Raw genomic sequence first — 18,662 nt, 5'->3', positions numbered from 1 at the left:
ATTCGCGTACTGCGGGGACCAACTGTATAACCATCATCGTTAGTTTAACGAGTCATTCAATTCAAATGGTTCACACAACAGCATTTGTATCACCCATTGCATCCTTTTAGGTACATTCTCTCACAAATGATGTGGCAACGATAGTGATTTCGGCTTATTCACAGCAACCATATGGAAAACCCTGTAATATTTCATATAAACTGTGTGGTACCTACCAAAAAAGGAACGCTATGTGTACTTGCTAGGTGCAGATTCAAACAACCAACACCACTCATATTTGTTATGAAACTGACGATGACAGCATCTCGAGATCTGATTGTACATTAAAAAAAACTTTCACTAGGTTTGCAGCAACCCGCGGGCTGATCACAGGATATATTTTAGGTGCCTCCCGAAAAGTACGTCAATTCTTTTGCAATTGACCTTGAACTTTGGTCTGTATATTCACATTTTCTGCACCGTTCGCAAAGATAGAATGGAGGAGAATAATATAGCACCGGGTACGAGCTGGTTCCAGCAGTACACAGACTTCATGCATGATGATACGAAAGGAGTGGAAGTAAGTTTTTTCGATTCCAGTAGCTTGGCGACCTGTTGAATAAGTGAATTTTGTTACAGATTGTAAGCTACACTGTGTCAGGCATACTATTCATAGCGGCTTATAAGAAAATCCGTCCAGTAAGTACAATCGCTTTCCTTCGATGACAGGAATGAGTGAAAATATACTTATTGTTGGATTCTTTTCCCCAGTTCACTCGTTTTGGACAAGCATCCGATATACCGAAGCATTTTATCCGGGAGCAAATACCACAATACGGGAAAGTAACCAAGATCGAACCTTCCCTTCAACATGGTCCATTGCTTGTTGTGCGACATAAACCACCAGCAAACATTTTCTTTTGGTCGAAAAAAGCAATTCCGATCAAGGTAAATGGCATCGACATCAATGCCAACGGGTATTCTTGGCTCCAATCGGTTGTAGCTGGAAAAGATATATGTTTCGTACCGATGCTGACATCGTCCAACCATGCACACGCTGAATGTCGTGTATTTCTTAACGAGTCGAAGAAGAATATCAACGTAGGTGAAGCACTACTGAGTCTTGGCTTTGCAAAACTAACGGTGGCAGTACCAGCACCATTAAAAAATCGAAAAGACGTCCATGGAGTCCATCTGTACCAGTACTACCGCTGTTTGGCTCAAGCGGAACGTTTCGCGAAGGATCGTCGTAATGGATTGTGGCAACAAGCGCTACCACCTCGCATGTGGCCTCTTCCGTTATGGACCCAGATGTGGGATAGGCTGCTAAACGCAAACCGTTTACCAGCCCTGGTGCGATAACGCAAACAGCAAAAACTAGATTTAAATTAAAATCTGGAGAAAAATACGAAACACAAAGTGTCAGGGTTTTGTAAACGAGTTTTACAGATATTACTGATAGTGCCTTTTTGCGTACTTATAATATATATTCTTTAATCGAAGAAACTTAAAATTGTCTACAAATTTTATATCGGTTCTTTCAAATGAGTTTTTTCTCTGGAAACTTTCAATGAACTATTATAAACGATCCTGTTCGATTGAGACGATGTTTGACACATGTCTTTTGTTTATGTTAAAAAAATGCAAGAAATTACCTGCTTCTCCCGATTCACAAACAATTGCTGAAAGTCATCGAACTTGGATTAGCCGGGAACTTTGTGTTCTAAAGTACTGATACGGTGGCTAAAGTAACCTGCAAGTAATTCGCCTAGGTTTATGTTACATTGAAGTTCGCTGGTGATCAAATAGGAAGTTTGCTTCAATGGAAATTTGATTTCAAATGTAAGGCTCCAGAGATACTGCAGGTTAGAAATAAGATCCTTGTAATTCCTAGCTCGAATTTTAGGTTGTTTTTTCCTTAGTCCAAAAGGGTAACCCAAGTGCCATTTAGTGCAGACGCGTCGCGGAACCGCAAGTAAAAGTTGCATAAACGATGGACGAACTGTTATTTCGCTTTCACTGACCAATATTGGTGCATAGTTCCTCCCTTTATGTGATTTCAGCAGTGTAGACAAAGGCTTGGGTGCATTGTAAATTCCGCATCAGAATTACAGGTTTGCAATGCTTGGTGCAAAAGGAATGTTTCCCGCGAAAAAGGACTCCTGAACGCTCCGGCGAACGTGCATCCAACACCAATAACCAAAACACGTCGTTTGTAAAGAGCGTGTTTGTGTGTTAGTGACGATGGACTTGAGTCGTTTGACGTTTGGAAGTAATTCACAGAGTTTCGACGAGAGTGCGTACCAGTGTGGAATAAACTTGTGACCTCGGCAGATGTTTTTTGACTATGTTATATTCCACATTCTGCTATGATCGTTAGGTTCATTCTGGTTCAGTGATAGTGTCATTCATAATCTCGTGTATCTCGGATTGTGTGTATCTTTTTACTATTCCGTTTTACGACAAAACAAAACAGTGGAGCGAAGTGGCGTGCAAGCTAAAGAATTTCTTTGGCTAACATCAAGATGGATCATACTGTTCGGCGTAGCATACTTAGACGTCCAGATGATACCTTCGAATCTACAGAATCATCATACCAAGATTATAGCGTAAACGCCTTCGGCCTCACTGAAGGCGATGGCTGCTGCCGGTTGTGCTGCAGTGATGATTGCCGTCTACGGGAGCTATTCCCCGGTGGATATCGAGAGGAGGTTCTTCTTCGTAAGATATTCGACTGCACGACGGTTCAGGTACGTTCAATTCAGGTTTCCCTGGTTTCCATTTCACCTAGACATGACATCTTCCATGTACAACTATTCAGGTGCTACTTTGCTTTCATTGCAAGGTTAATTCCAGAATACCCACAGCAGATATCATAATCATTCTTTACAGTGAAGTACTTTGGCGAGTACTTACAAAGTATGCTGCTGCTATAAATACTGATTCTTTCTCGTCTATCATATTCCTATCCTATCCGGTGTACGGTATTGCATTGCGACTTGTACTTTCACAGATATCGCAAAGCGAGGATTCCGATGCTCTGATTTGTTTTGCCTGTGTGGGAAAAGTTGAAGATTTTTTCCAATACCGGGAGCAGTGCCGCACCAATGACGTGTTGCAGCGGAAATGGAGGCGCCGGCTCGGCCGAACTGGTGCAACTGGATCGACATTGCTTCCTGCGGTATCAATCAAAAGAGAAGTGGAAGAACCAGAGAAAGAATATTTTCGACCCTCAGAACTAGTGCCATTGGATGCACAACCTTCACACACATCCCTGGATTCGTCAACGACTGCTGTTCCTAGCGGGTCAAATCGAGCAGCCGATTCTGTTGGCCTGCATGCGGTAAGTAAGACCACAGTTTGTGGTATAATAGTTTTGCCATCAAGTAGGACTTTTAGTTTGACTATACAGAATTGTGGAAGTTAAAGCCCTTCATCTGCTGCCAACCGTGCGCATGTTCCGATATTAGTTTTGTTACTACGTCAAAGGGAGGTGGCAGCGATAATACTTTTTCTGTCGATACGCCATCGCTTAGTTTCTTTGATTGTATATTCATACAATCGTCAGTAGTACGTTGACCACTACTTGTTATTGAAGCAGAGGCACGCATGGTGGGCAGAATACTATGTTTACCATTACTCTAGATTTATCCATCGCGGAGATAGAGTTCCAATCTTTGGGTCCAGAATTGCGGAGCAACCTAACGAGCTCTAGATCTTTCGTAGAGTCAGATTTTGTTCCTCTTCAGAACAGTCTGAGTCAGTACGATGTGTGCGTCTTCTTCGCCATTTTTCGCTGCTTTACAGTGCACGAAGACATCACCACGACACTGACTCACTTCACCACGGTGGAATGAGCATGAGAGCAATACTAAAATATATTGTAGCGTGAAAGAGAAGGGGTTTTTCTTTACTTATTTTTGGTACGGAAGGGACACAATCTCCAATTCGTGTATAAGAGAACTAAAGCTCAGATGATTTAAAGAGATGAAAATTTACGTGGCACTGTATTCCGGGGCATCACATTTAAGCTTGGATTTCTCTAAAAAAATAAAAAATCAAAATCTAATCTAATCTCTAAAATCAGTATTGTAACTAATAAAACCGGTTTATTGAAGCAAGCGTAGACACGGAAGCTTTGCATAATATTTCTAACATTCTTGATTGTTTTTTGTAAGACTTGTCCTCAAAGATCATTATTTAAAAATCACACACGTACGCAACCAAGTACAAATGATTATTCTACAAACAGGATGAAATAAAAATCTCTAAATCATCTGCGTATCGATAATGTTAAGAATGATTCATATTAAAAAACTTGAGCATATGGGTCCAGGTCTGTTCAGGATATCTGTTTTTCAGCTGATGAAACCTATTGCTTTATTGCTGGCATAGTTTGCAATAAAAATAACAGAAGCATTGGATATGTAATCTTGAGTCAAACCAATTATTGTAATTTAAAATCAGTGTCTTGTTAATTCTCACTTTGACTCAATTTTTTTTGTCGGAAAATACTAAAAACTAGGCACTTCGCCTCTTCCGTTTATGTCCCGTGTTTTCAATGAATAGATGAACAGATTATTTTTCTATCACATAAGATACAGAGCCAAAGAGTAGTAGCAGATATTCAAGATCCTTGGAAAAGGATACTGAATAATGGTCTACTATCATAAAAAAAGGAGTCTATTGATTGTGTTTTATCAAATCGTTCAACAAATGCACCCCAACCTAATGGATCATATTGATTTTAAATTACCTTTTAGCACTCCGCAATGCATATAGACCGTTCTGAGCAAGAAGACCATAATTTGCTCGAGCTCATGCCACCGGACGAATCGTATGACGGTAACGGTTTGAGAAATACCACAAAATACGAAAACCGAAGCGATGAAGATGTAAGAAAATAGACAGTACGATAAGCATAACTGAAATTGCAATACTAACAGTTGTACATGTTTTTGCAGGATAATGATGTCGAGGCACAACTCCCTATAAAGCAGGAACCCGAGGATATTGACGATGATTTCTCTTGGACAAATATGGAAGATGCCGATGACGACAACTACGATGGTGATGCTTGTGATGGGAACCGGTCTGGCTTAATACCAGTTATCGAAGATCCTTCACTTATGACCGCTAAGATGTCCAAGTTAGAGTCGGAGCGGATGTCCCAGAGCAACGAAGAATTCAAATCACCTTTCAAAGATAACTCCATAAGTCAGCGGGTAATGCCTGGAAGTCTTCCAACCGATAACACACAAGAGCACACTATGAAGGAGCAGAATGATGAGAAGAAGCCCATCCTGCACTGTGGAATGGATTACAAGATGGTTAAAAATGCAAACAATCGTATGAGATTGGCCGCCGATGGTCATTTGTTTGTGCGCGAAGGTACACGCCAGGATGGGACAACACTATGGCGCTGCCGAAAAAATTACGACAAATGTACTGCGACTGCCTATCAGTATCCAGACGGCCAGGTCGATGTGCACGGAGTACACGACCATCAGGAACGAGTGCGATCGAATCGTTTGATCAGCACGATGGGAACCTTTGCCTATAAGTTTGCACCGTCGATAAAAGGCCACAACATACTCATCTTTGGTGGGTGCCGCTACTCTAAGCTTTACGCTCGAGCCGATGGCACGACGTTGTGGCGCTGCAACCATGCTCCATGCAAGATGAAAGTATCCCTTGAAGCGGATGGGAAGGTGTATGTTACGACTATGGATGGACATACACACGAAAAGACTGAGCCACCAGTAACACCAGAGGACGTCGCACGTAATCGATGGGAGAGTGAAAATGGTATTAGGCCAGCCAATAGCATCGAATCGGTCAGAGAGGAAGATCTAGAGGAAGCTCTACCGGAAGAAGCTGCTCGATCGCCCTACAAAGCACAAAATTGTGCCCCGCCAGTTAGTACGCTCGTTAAACCCATATCGAAAAGCATTCCACTAAAGAGGAAAAAGGCGTTGAACTTTCGCATTGTGAAGAACAAGAAAGGATTCCAGGCGCTGGTTTACAATGGTTACCGATATTGTAAAGCTCGCGTGCTGCAAGACGGAACCGTCAAGTGGCTCTGCAAGATGAATCGTAAAACCTGTAATGCTGGAGTGTATCAGTATCGTGACGGAACCATCAAGTGGTTAAACAACGTGCGTCATAATCATGGGCCTTCCCACATAGACGAGCCACAAAATCAGCAACAGCAAGAACATCGGGTGCATCTTCATGAGCATCAGCAACAGCAGCAGCAGCAGCAACAGCAGCAGCAGCAGCAGCAGCAGCAGCAGCAGCAGCAGCAGCAGCAGCAGCAACAGCAGCAGCAGCATGGTGTGCCATTGAAACAACCGTTCGCTCGTTCACAATATCACATCAACAATGAAACATTCGTAAGCAGCGAGTGGTATTACGTACGCAACAAGAAAAACGGTACGACGCTCATCCACGCAGGCTATCGGTACAACAAGAAAGGCGCGCGTTCTGACATGTCATCTCTGTGGCGTTGTTCTCGTTCCCAATTTGGGTGCCGTGCGGCGATAGTGATGTACCCGAATGAAACGATCGAAAAATTCGAGGACGATGTCGATCACAACCATCCTGCGCGGGGTCCGCATGCGTCGGATCAAGCGATCGATGGTAGTGAGGTAGATGTGAGCATTGAGGCAGCGCCTCACAGCACTAGCAGTGACAAAGTTGCTTCGAAAGCTGTGACAGCGGAGCAGCAAACCACGATACAAAGTGGTGGATTCTTGAAGGAGCTGGACGATCCCGAAGCCAATATGCGCTCGCTGCTCAACTTGACGCTGGATGTTTCACAGGATGCCCAATCCGGGATTGCCGAGCACAAAACAGTCCTATCACGGGCTGAAGCCGGCTACCGTTACGTGCAAAATCGCCACTTGAAACGAAGTTTGCTGTTTCGGGGCTATCGGTACTGTAAACACAACCAGCGCACCGATGGGTCCATTCAGTGGATGTGCATGAGGAACAGAAAAACCTGCAGAGCAAACGTTAGGACGCTGGCTGATGGACGACTGGTATTGCTTAACACCAAGCATAATCATAGCAGGCTAGAAGAAGATGAAAACATCCCCGAAATTGATGAGGAGGAGAAGCCCAACATGGACAATATATCTGAAAATAATAACAAAATGGAGGATGACCAGGATGATGGTAGTAGTATGTCGACGCCCGAAATAACTGACGAAAAACTATGTGTCACCAACGATTCCAACCGGAACATATCTGACCAAAGGCAAAACCCGCACGGTTATTACTATGCCATCAATCGTAGCAACCGTGAGTGTTTGATCTTCCAGCAGTGCCGATATAGTAGAACAAATACACGCACCGATGGTTCGGTGATGTGGAAGTGTCTAATGTCTGGAGGAACGTGTCCGGCTAGTGCCATTGTCATGGCGGATGGAAGTTGCCAGCCTTTTCGCGATTATGAACACAATCATCCTCCGCTGTCTGTGTTACCACCCGCCGTACGGTATCCCGAAGTTGACCCATCCTCTTCACCGTCGAAAGTAAATGCATCTCCAAAGGCCGCCGTTAGGGACAACGAATTGTCGTACAAACAGCATACCTTTAAGAAAACGATAGTACGTCCCGACGGTATCGCTCAGTTTGAGTGCGTCGATGCGAAGCACTGTCCGGCAATAGTTAAGGTCAAGCTGCCACCGAAAGATGGCAACTCAAAGGTACTTTACGAAACACCTCATAATCATGGAGCCGATGGAGAGGCTGCTGTTGCCTCCCTCGCCACGACCAGTTTTCCTGCGCGACGTAACTCATTCCCCGGGCATGATGGTACGTTTCAGCTGTACAAAACACAGCGCGGCCAGCTAACGCTTATACACGACAATTTCCGGTATTCGCTGCGATCCCGAGCTGTCGATGGTACGACGCTGTGGAAGTGTCGTTCGAACAAGCACTGCGCGGCAAAGTTCCGCATCAGCAAAACGGGAGGCGTGTTTCAGGAGGACCTTACAACTCTAAAACACAACCATCGGGAAAATGGACAGTCGATGGATTGGGCCGAACCGATCCGAGTGACCGACGGGGAAAACTTTTCCAGTTTTGACGAACTGGTTCAGCAGTGTTTCCCTAAACAGTCAGCAGTGCCACTGCTGTCGATCAAACGCAAGCATCAATACCAACCTACCAAGACGATCAAGTACGCTGGCCACCTGTACACGTTACGGACGGTCAAACCGGGTGGCCGTGAGTGTTGGCGATGTACGATGTTCGCTTCAAAAGCCTGCCGTGCGGCCCTATTTTGTCGCAACAATGGTAAAATCGTGGAACACAACAACGGAATGGTGCACACGCACAAACCGATCGCATATAGTCGCGGTACGGCAACAACATCCATTCCCAAGGTGGGTGCTGCTACAACGAGTTCCACGAGTACCGCGATTGTTCCGTATCGCCCCACTGCTATCACAACGGGTGCCGGAGGAATCCCTGATGAGGACGGAAATGTTGATTTTCTGTTCGGAGGGCGTACCGGCAAAACGCTGCACCATCGGGGCTATCGGTACTGCTGGAACTATCAGAATCGTAATGGTATTACCTTCTTTAAATGCGTCCGTAGCAATCCCGACCAGTGCAGTGTGACCATCAAGATGTTGGACGCTCAAAACCGGATCTATCCGCATTCAGGAACTGCACATAGTCACCCCCCGGATCCCCCATCAGTCACTCCGGCACAAGATGAGTTAGTATCGACGCCACAGAAGAAGCAGCTGTCACCAGTTAAGTCACCAGTCAAGTCACCAGTCAAGTCACCAGCTAAGTCACCGGCTAAGACACCGGTGAAGACGAAACGGAACGTCAATTTGATCGAAGATGCGGGTCCCGGTTTGCGAGATTATCGTTTTGAGCGTACAACCCGGGGAGCGTCACTGTGGCATCGAGGTTATCAGTTTTGGCTCCACAACAAGCTCGCGTGCGGTTTGCAGGTGTACCGGTGTCGGATGCAAAAACTCAAGTGCTGGGCCGCCGGGTACTTTGACCCGAAAACGGAGCTGTTTCATCTCCGCTTGGGCGTAGCGCATAACCACAAGATTCAGGTGTCGGAAGTTGGTGTTGATAACCACCAGAAACCCCTGCAAGAAGGGAAGACCCCATTGGAGGTGTTAGCGCCAAAGATCGAGCCAAAATCCAAGCTCGACGAAACGGGGCTGGAAACCAATGACTACCGGTTCGTAAGGGCGCGCAAGGACGGAAAAATGTTGTTGCACTATCGTGACTCGGTGTACTTCTTCGCGGGAAAGAAGAAAAACTGGGACGGCGAAGAATGCAATCGATACCACTGCTCACATCCAGATTGTCTCGCCGCACTAGAGCTACTGCCGTCCGGTATGGTGCGGGTACTGTACTCGGAGCACAAGCGCCATCCGGCCGCCGATTTGGAGAGTCTCGGCATGGAAGATATTGGTCACGGATCGAAAGACTATGAACTGCTTACGACGAGCACGGGCGCGCAGGCGCTCGCATTCCGTGGCTACCGCTACTACGGCAACAATTTGACCAGATGTCGCGAGGATGGCTCGTCCCGGTGGTACTGCCAGTCAACGGTGTCGAACGAGAAGGTGGACAAAAGAACGATCCGCAAAAGGTGCTTTATACCGCTCATAATGCTTCCGAATGGGTGCGTCACTAGCACCGGCATTCATCAGCATCCGCGGTATCGGGCGGTGGATGATCAACCTCAAACGTCCTCCTCGCTGAAGGTCGATGGGAACCGGTTTGTGTTTAAAAACCGGCTCACCAATGACTCCATTGTGTTCGCTTGTGCAGAAGATCCTTCCTGCCCTGCGTTGGTGGTCCGGCAGACGGATGGGAAAGTGCAAACTACCACCACACCACACAGCCACCCAAGCGGCACCAGTAAACGAAACGAGACATCACCTGGCACTTCGCAGATAAAAATACTGAACGGAACTACACTACCACCCGAGGCGCCCGGTTCCCTGCGGTTGCGAATATTCAAGGGAACCACCACCGTCGTAGCGAAGACGCCCCAGACCAATGCGTCCGGCACGAGTGAAACACCGCCTGATCCGTTGCGGCTAAGGATATTGAACGGAAGCATTGCTGCGCCGGCGACGACGAAACCACTGATACCACCACCTATTCCGCCTCCTCCCGCCCGTATTTCACAACGCATTGTAGGATCCATTGCACCGGTGTCATGCCTGCCGTCGATTACGGTGGAAGAGTTTGAGCGCACCTACTGCCGACGGTCGTTCTGGTACGGTGGCAATCGGTACTACTTTTTCCAAACGCGCAGTGACGGCGTGCAGCACTGGCGGTGCAGTGCGCGCACGAACGACTGCAAGTGTCGTGCCGGTTTGCTCCGGATGACGGGGGGAACGATCGTACCGTACAATAACGAACCGCACGCACATCCCGATCAATCGCCGGGAAAAACGGATCCTACCATACCAGTACAACCGGGGCTCAAGGTTTCGATTCTCCCGGTCGTCGCCCCGAGCGACATTAGAAACAGCGGCACCCTCAAACGTGAAGCTAGATCATCGCCTGGCGAGTTGCAGAAAAAGGAACAGAGAGAATTGGAGCAGCAGCAGAAGTTCGATCTGAAGCAGAAAGTGCCGGATAGCGTAGGCAAAAAGTACTTCAAGCATAAAGGGCTTGTGTACAATTTTTACAAGATGGAAAAAGACGGTGGTCGGATCTACTCGTGCCCAAATAAAGCGTGCGACTATAGAATGCTCCTTTCACCCACCGGGAGACTGTTCGCAACGGTTTCTGGAAAGCACGTCTGCGAGGAAATTATTGCTAAAGTCAGCGACTCCGCATTAATGGCGCTGCCTGCTGCAACCACGTCGGCGTCCTCGGAAAGAAAAATACAGGAACTTCCCAGTACACCATCCCAGGAACTTGCAGTACAACTAGAGAGTAATGATTGTAAAAAGCTCGAGAAAAGAGAGATCGACGATCCGACGGACTATTTGCTAGCAAACGACAAAGGACTACGCGACGATAATAGTGAGAGTCTCATGCCCGAACCAAAACGGATTCGATTGGTAATGCCCACCCCTCCACCGCCGCCTCCGACGGTACCGGTAGTGGCAGAACGAATCGAGCAGAACGCCGATGCCCCTGCTGATGTAAGTCACGGCGGTGATGATAAAGAAGCATCCGTGGAGGAAAACGACCCCTCCACCACGGAATGGCTTGATGTGGAACAGGAAGAAATCGTCGATACCTCGAACGACGACAACGGGGGAGATGATCAGCACCACCACCGCGCGTCAGACAACAATTCGCCTGTGACAGCAATTGACAACGCACAGGATGAAGTGAAAGTGGAAGGCACCGGGGAAGAAACAACACAGGAAAAGCCGTTGATGACCAGCGGTCGGGGAGAAACGCTTACCATTGCTACCGAGCAACAGCAGGACGAGGAGATCAATCATCCAACAACTCCAATCGACGCGAATAATGAAGACGAGTCAAACGACGAATTGGAGTCCGTTTCTCAAGGCAGCACCAAAGAGCTGGTTGTATCGGCTGAACCGCACGAGAGCTATGCACGCAAAGAATCGGAGAATAACGTCCCGGCCGACGGTATGTGTGTGTGAAGCATTCACTAGGACGATTTGTTGTTGACTAGTTCTCAATCAAATCCGACCATTCTTTTTTAGGAACGCCTTCCCGCAAACAGGGTCAGGACGACGGCGATCAGTAGAAAGTATCCCTGGGTCACGCTTTTGTGTTTTAAACAGTGTTCATTTATGGCCGTATAACGACACGACGTTCCTTTTCGCACGGGAGCAATTAAAAATAGTGGACCATTTTTTTTCTCTAATTTAGTTGTTAGGCAAAAGGACTTTGGTTTTTTGTTCTAACAGCCAATTTAATTTAAGCGTAATCTGATAACGATGGAATGGAATTGTAATTTAATTTCAATTAAAATGTTAAGCGTATATATATATATTAATTTGTTCATAAGTATTTTGTTACAAGAGATAACGAAAGGGAAAAGAAGAGACAAGCTTTTTTTTATTCATTAATAATAAACCAATGGACGGAGCTTGATATAAACAATGATTGGATTAGTCATTTATGCAAGAAAAATAGTTTCAATGGGATCCATGTAAGAGCATACTTAACACACTGGTATGATGGTTTATATCCGATCCGAACTGCAGATCGCGCATTTTTTATTAATACGATAGGAAGAATTTTTCAATAGTTGTAATTCACAGTCATAATTGTATAAATTTAGCCTATTCAGAACATGACTGTTTTATCTACTATTGTGTTGCATGTTAAAAATAAAAAAAAAATGCATAATTAAAATCAATTCAATGAAACAGTTTCTCAAGTGTGAGCTGCTTGAACAGCGTAGCAAAAAAGTTCAGTGCGTCGGCCGGGAATCGAACCCGGATCAACTGCTTGGAAGGCAACTATGCTGACCATTACACCACCGACGCGCGTTGACAGTTGTGTGCCCATACTAGTGCTTTAGATGATGGAGATGAGTTAACATGAATATGATATTCGAATTTTTATATTATTATATATTTAATAATCGTAAATGTGAGATTTTCGCTGTGAAGCCTCTACTTGGATAAAGTGATGCAAAACCGTACCTTTGTATGGGAACATCTCGAACGATCATTCCATTGCATTACCTTGCAATAAGCATCTTGGGGAAAGGATTGAAGGATCACTATAGCAACCAGCTAAACTAGCTCTCCTGACGAAACCTGCTGGCTTAGAAAATTTGTTTTTGGACGGTTAAAAGAATACAATTGCACAGCTCCAGTCATGGGAATTATAAATCGTGTACCAGGGTTACACCAGACTAGAAATCTATCTTTTAACATGGTTTAAGAAACATACATGGTTCCTGGCGCATTTCAAAACAAAAAAAGGTAATCACAAACAAAACATCTACCATTACTAGATTTTAATTCAAATTCTTGTATCAACATGGGCCCCTGTTATTTATATCGAATTACAATAAAATTAAATTAAATCAATTAAATTGTATATCGAATCTGAATACCGAATAACGAATAGTACTGTCAACAGGGTCAAACCAAGTTGCAAACTTTTTACAGCGTTTTACATCTCACCTAGCAATCGGGGCAGTGTATGTAGAACATCAAGAATGATAGCCTACTGCAGAGTATTTGATGTAGAATAGCAAAACCCACAAGTGGCAACACAAACCAGTAAGTAGAATATCCATCACTTTCTAGGATCTACCAGAATGAAAGTTGTCGCGTGGATGTTCGAAGTAGGCACGACCAGTCGAGGGGTGCAGGTAAAAGTAGGGGAAATCGCTTTTTCGCATCAGAAAACGAGCGCGAATCACAAAATCCTCGCAAAAGTATGTTTTCGACCGGAAAGCGATTTTCCCCTACTTTTACCTGCACCCATCGACTGGTCGGGCCTACTTCGAACATCCACGCGACAACTTTCATTCTGGTAGATCCTAGAAAGTGATGGATATTCTACTTACTGGTTTGTGTTGCCACTTGTGGGTTTTGCTATTCTACATCAAATACTCTGCAGTAGGCTATCATTCTTGATGTTCTACATACACTGCCCCGATTGCTAGGTGAGGTGTAAAACGCTGTAAGTTACGTGAGCCTTTTGGTTATGTAATTAAATGATAATAAATATAATCATAAACATTGTTCAGCTGAATCACTAGCTGTACCATATATATAACGGACTAGAGCCGTCGATCGACTCGTGCCGTGAACAGAATGTTGCTCCATAACGCCCGGTCCTGTGCTGCACATCTCCAACTCGAAACACCGATCCTCCGTAAGTCTGCCTCGACCTGGTCAAGCCATCGTACTCGCTGCGGCCCTCTCCTCCGCGTGCCTGTTGGGTCCTTTTCGATGACCTCCCTGGCCGAATAGCTGGCAGGCTTCCTCGGTATACGTCCCAGCCATGTCAATCTCCCGATTTTCACCAGGACATCAATCGGGGGATCACCTAGCAGCTCGTACAGCTCATCGTACCATCGTCTTCTCCAAGCCCCGTCTGCGTCGCGTACTCCTCCGAAGATCGAACGTAGCACCAGCGAGGATGCGCCTCCGAATTTCCAAGGATATGTCCGAGTCACATGTGACTTGGGATCCAAGGTATACGAAGGAACCCACCTCCTCCAGAGTGTCGTTATCCAAGGTGATACCGGGAAAGGTATCTGGGGTGTTATCCCTAGACCCTCCCCGGTGGCAAAATCAGCATGCTTTCTCATTCTGGCGGTATCAATTGTCAATTGAACAGAATGAGAAAGCATGCTGATTTTGCCACCGGGGCTATTCCTTGCATGTATTTTGTCTTTGACGTGTTGATCTGGAGTCCAACTCGCTGAGCTTCTGACTTAAGTCCAGCATACGTTTCCGCAGCCGTCCTCTTGTTAATCACAACAATGTCAATGTCGTCCGCGTAGCCCAGGAGTTGAATTGAGCGCCAGATGATGATACCTCGCGTGTCGATGCCTACTCGTCTTATCACACCTTCTAATGCCACGTTGAACAGGATACATGAAAGGCTATCCCCTTACCTCAGTCCTCTCTGGGAAGCAAACTGAGCGGACGCGACACCACCGACCCTTACGGAACACATCACATTGCCCATAGTCGCCCTACACAGCCTGATCAGCTTGTTCGGAAACTGAAACTCCTTCATCAGCATCCACAGCTGTTGCCGTTCAATGCTGTCATAGGCCGCCTTAAAGTCAATGAAGACGTGATGTGGTCTGCAGTTGTACTCACGGCATTTTTGTAAGATCTGCCGGAGCGTGAACAGCTGGTCGGTTCCATGAAGCCGGCTTGATACTCCCCAACAAAGTTTTCGGCCAGGGGAAGCAGAAGTTGAGAGAAAATTTTATAGGCGGCATTTGGTATGGTAATGCCACGGTAGTTCTCGCAGTCCAACCTGTCCCCTTTTTTGAAGACCGATACTACGACACCGGTCATCCAGTCCTGGGGTAGTTCTTCCATCTCCCAAACTTTGCCGATCACCAAGTGAAGCACTCGAGCTAGGCTCTCCCCTCTGTGCTGGAAGAGCTCGCCAGAGAGCTGATCATCACCCGCAGCTCGGTTGCTCTTAAGTTTCCGCATCACTTGCACTTCGTAGAGGGATGGAACCGGGTAATCATCATCGTGCCCAGGTGCCCCAAGTGGTACTTACGCATCCATGCTCCTATTCATGGTAATCCCATTTAGGTGCTCCTCGAAGTGCTGCCTCCACCTTTCAACCACCACGCCAGCACTGGTGAGCAATCCACCATCCCTATCCCGGCACATGTCTATGGCAGGCTCACTAGACCTACGTTTCCGGTTAACAAGCTCATAGAGCTTTCGGGTGTCACCAGACCGTTGGAGCTGGTCAAGGTCCTCAGAACTTCGATGCTCCTGCGCTCTTCTTTCCTCCTGCAGATCGAAACAAGCCTATTCCTGGCTCTCTTTCTAGCTTGGAGCATTCTACCTCAGGCAAAGTTCTTCTGGTCAGCGAGCAGCTGACACTCCGCATCAAACCAGTCTGATGTTCGTGACCTCATTCTAGCACCCAGACTGGTGGAAGCTGAACTTTCCACTGCAACGCGAATTTTAGTCCATACCTCTTCCATTGGTGCAGTAGAGGCCTCATCCGCTGATGGAAGTGCTGCCTCTAGAGTCTGACCGTAGCGCACAGCCTCTTCATTATCCTTTAACAGGTCAATGTTGAAGCGGTGCGCTCTAGCGACCCGGGTTTTGTAGACCATTGCTAGCTTTGATCGCATGCAGACACCGAGTCAGAACTCACATTTGGCTGCCGATAGCTGCGAATGTTTGTGACGTCCGAGAAAAAGCGGCCGTCAATTAGCACGTGGTCGATTTGGTTGTAGGTACGTAGGTCCGCTGATCTCCAAGTAGCCTTGTGGTTATCCGTGCGAGGAAATAAGGTGCTGCGGACAACCATTCCGCGGGAGGCTGTAAAGTTAATGCAGCGATGACCATTGTTATTAGAGCAAGCATGCAGGCTGTGAGTCCAATTTCCTCAATGACGAGCTTGATGTCACGCCTCGAGCAGCTGCCGTACGCCTGCTCCATTAGCGCATAAAAAGCATCTTTCTCATCATCGGGCCTTCCTTCATGAGGGCAGTGTAAGTTGATGAGCGCATACCCAGTGCCACAAAATCTCACTGGTCAAAGCTTTCTCACCATAGTGAAAAAGTGGCCTTTTAGCTGGCCCTATTTTGGTTATTCCTTCATGCCCTGTAGGAATTGGCAAAGCTTTGGAAAAAAGCTCGGAGCGTAAGCTTTGACAAGCCACGCCCCGCGATTGCTTCACATTGACTTCTGCGTTGGTGTTCGTGCACCCGTGGCTCGGTCACCGTTCGCGCCTCTTCTCTGTCTCATCTCTTCTTTCTTTCTTTCCTTAGCCAGCTTGACTTTCTGAATCTATCGCGCGTGTCTGTTCGGCAGTATGTCCACAGCGCTGGTACGATGCAGTCTCAGTCGGCTGTGCGTGCTCCGTCCGATTTGCGCACACGTTCTTCCATGCATGCATGCGGCGGGGGTCTTCTATGCGATGCGATGTTGTCGCGTGTCGATTCCGTTCCTTCCTTCTGAAAATAGCAAACTAAACACGTTAGGCCATCGCTGGCTCCAACAATCACCGTTCTTGCGTCCAATATAAAATAGGTTTTGATGCGCTCAGGCATCACGAAAAAAAAATTCCAAGTCCAAATATAGAATTTTTCAGTAATTTTTTTTTGTTTCAGAAATCGAATGTGCATCATCTGACGACATGCTGATGTAATCGATTTGTTCGTGACCCAAAGGGAATCAGTTTTTCGGCTCTAACGGGCAAACGGTTGAAGATAGCTAATTGCGGTCTTCGACAAAGTTTTGGTTAACAATAAATTACAACTTTTTTACTTGCACTACTTTTGTCTCCGAGGCTTCCTTCACCCCATAAAAATAAAATTAATAAAACGGTAATTTTTTTCTTGTATTCAAAAAATTAACTAAACCTTTGCCCATGACTGCAAGAAACATAATGAAACGTTTAGGAAACAGTTTTACCCTGAGCGAAGATCATATGTAATTTTGTTCTAGTTGAAATGTTCTGTACTGGTATTGCGGAGGTGGCAACCCGAAAGGTAAGAATTACACATAAAGAAGAGGCATATATCGCGTGGCAAGTTACGGTTACGGTTGAGACCGCAGCGTGTTTTCATGGTCGATACGGACATTTAATAAAGCGTGTCCAGGAACGAAATTCCGCTGCCATCTATGGCATGCTACCGCGTCGGCTAGCAGCGATAGACTGAAGAGTATATCAAAATCATATCGCACGCATGTGAACGCACTGGAAACGAATGAAAGAATGAAGAGAAATCCAGAAGCGCGGTACGCGTCTGCTGGTGTGCGTCTGCTGGTGCGACCGAATGGTTGAAGCTAAACCTATACATATTTACACATCGTAAAACGCAGGGGGTACCCTGCCGCAGGTGTGAAAGCGAGGGAAAAAAATAAAAACGAGACAAAAGTAGTAAAGCTTATTTTTAATTGCGCCGTTCGACGCTTCGAACAGAGAACGACGCAGAATGAGCCAAGTGAGAATCTCGCCTCATCAACTTTGTGGGAGAGGGGTGTTGGAGAGGAATGAAAGGGGAGCAGAGTGAGCTGCTCGCCCGTGTACAGATAGGACAATACATACAAATATTAAAGCTCCCGACTGATTCTTGCGCACTGGGTAGTTGCGGAATCTCCCTTTAACTCGCAGAACACTCATACGCTCATTAATGGGTCTCGATTCAATAATGCGCTCCTGCATTTTACCCATCACTATAAAGCCAGTACCGAGCTCGTTGGTACTGCCACCACTTTGGTAAATGGTGGCCGCACATTGTCGAGGCTTCCACACTCTACTTCCTCTCCAGCAAAGTTCCTGCAGCGCAACAATAGAAAAACCGAGAGGATTTATGGCGTCATATAGAAGACGATCAGCTCCGTCGAAGATGAGAGATCTGCAGTTCCACGTCCCAAGCTTCCAATAATTGTCCTTCATTCGTAGCCTGGGTCTGGATCCGTTATTCCGATACGTAAAGCATGACCATAACTAAATTGAACCAATGAAAGGGCGCTACTGTGGCGCCTCTAGTAGCGTCAGTTGGAACTAATATTTTTAGTAGTATAAGTAAATAGTAACAATGAAGTTGTGAAAGTTTCAGACCTGTACTATTTTTTTTAGCGAAATGCCGTACAATGGAAATTAAACGACCAAAAATGAATCCGCACAAATAACTGTGATGCAAACATGTGAGATTTTTTAAACACTTGCCAAATCTCTCATATAGTAAATATTAATATTTACTTCTACAAAGGATCGAGGAACCTGGCGTATATCGTAACATTTTGTGTTGTGGGCTGGCATCATCTGATAGAAGAAACAAATTACTGGAATGAAATTGTGAGAGGCATGTGGAACTCTGTATGTTGAAGGTTTTAATTTAAATGGAACATAGAAACCCCACTCAAAAGCGTGCCTCCGTGGCGCAAATGGTTAGCGCGTTCGGCTGTTAACCGAAAGGTTGGTGGTTCGAGCCCACCCGGGGGCGAGAACTTTGTTTTTTTTTTTCATTTTGATAAACAACAAACGATGGAAAGAAAAGCCATTTT

The 18,662-nt window shown here is 46.0% G+C and overlaps 2 protein-coding genes and 2 non-coding genes across 4 annotated transcripts; 3 read left to right on the top strand and 1 right to left on the bottom strand.

Moving 5' to 3' along the window:
- Positions 1–349: 349 nt before the first annotated feature.
- On the top strand, positions 350–1,565 carry LOC131258491 (uncharacterized). Its single transcript, XM_058259817.1, has 3 exons — positions 350–559; positions 619–678; positions 751–1,565. Exons 1-3 carry the CDS (start codon positions 476–478, stop codon positions 1,339–1,341), a joined length of 735 nt encoding a protein of 244 aa, XP_058115800.1. The 5' UTR covers positions 350–475; the 3' UTR covers positions 1,342–1,565.
- A 570-nt stretch (positions 1,566–2,135) lies between these two features.
- LOC131272266 (uncharacterized) lies at positions 2,136–12,069 on the top strand. Its single transcript, XM_058273936.1, has 5 exons — positions 2,136–2,729; positions 2,993–3,322; positions 4,743–4,874; positions 4,944–11,589; positions 11,667–12,069. The coding sequence occupies exons 1-5, from the start codon at positions 2,505–2,507 to the stop codon at positions 11,708–11,710; spliced, it is 7,377 nt and encodes a 2,458-aa protein (XP_058129919.1). The 5' UTR covers positions 2,136–2,504; the 3' UTR covers positions 11,711–12,069.
- Positions 12,070–12,386: 317 nt separating this feature from the next.
- On the bottom strand, positions 12,387–12,458 carry Trnag-ucc (transfer RNA glycine (anticodon UCC)). The gene has a single exon. It is a non-coding gene; the product is annotated as a tRNA-Gly (tRNA).
- A 6,069-nt stretch (positions 12,459–18,527) lies between these two features.
- Positions 18,528–18,601, top strand: Trnan-guu (transfer RNA asparagine (anticodon GUU)). Its single transcript has one exon. It is a non-coding gene; the product is annotated as a tRNA-Asn (tRNA).
- Positions 18,602–18,662: the final 61 nt, after the last annotated feature.

Source organism: Anopheles coustani, chromosome 3 (genome assembly GCF_943734705.1).
Source record: "Anopheles coustani chromosome 3, idAnoCousDA_361_x.2, whole genome shotgun sequence".
Taxonomy (NCBI): Eukaryota; Metazoa; Arthropoda; class Insecta; order Diptera; family Culicidae; genus Anopheles; species Anopheles coustani.
This window is presented reverse-complemented; position numbering and strand designations above follow the sequence as displayed.

What these genes read in the sequence shown, in the direction of transcription:
- LOC131258491 (XM_058259817.1), top strand. Translation starts at nt 476, where the DNA reads ATGGAGGAGAATAATATAGCACCGGGTACGAGCTGGTTCCAGCAGTAC. An exon ending in ATGATACGAAAGGAGTGGAA is followed by an intron (nt 560 to 618) that starts GTAAGTTTTTTC and finishes ATTTTGTTACAG; the next exon opens with ATTGTAAGCTACACTGTGTC. An exon ending in CTTATAAGAAAATCCGTCCA is followed by an intron (nt 679 to 750) that starts GTAAGTACAATC and finishes TCTTTTCCCCAG; the next exon opens with TTCACTCGTTTTGGACAAGC.
- LOC131272266 (XM_058273936.1), top strand. Translation starts at nt 2,505, where the DNA reads ATGGATCATACTGTTCGGCGTAGCATACTTAGACGTCCAGATGATACC. An exon ending in AAAACCGAAGCGATGAAGAT is followed by an intron (nt 4,875 to 4,943) that starts GTAAGAAAATAG and finishes ATGTTTTTGCAG; the next exon opens with GATAATGATGTCGAGGCACA. An exon ending in GAATAACGTCCCGGCCGACG is followed by an intron (nt 11,590 to 11,666) that starts GTATGTGTGTGT and finishes ATTCTTTTTTAG; the next exon opens with GAACGCCTTCCCGCAAACAG.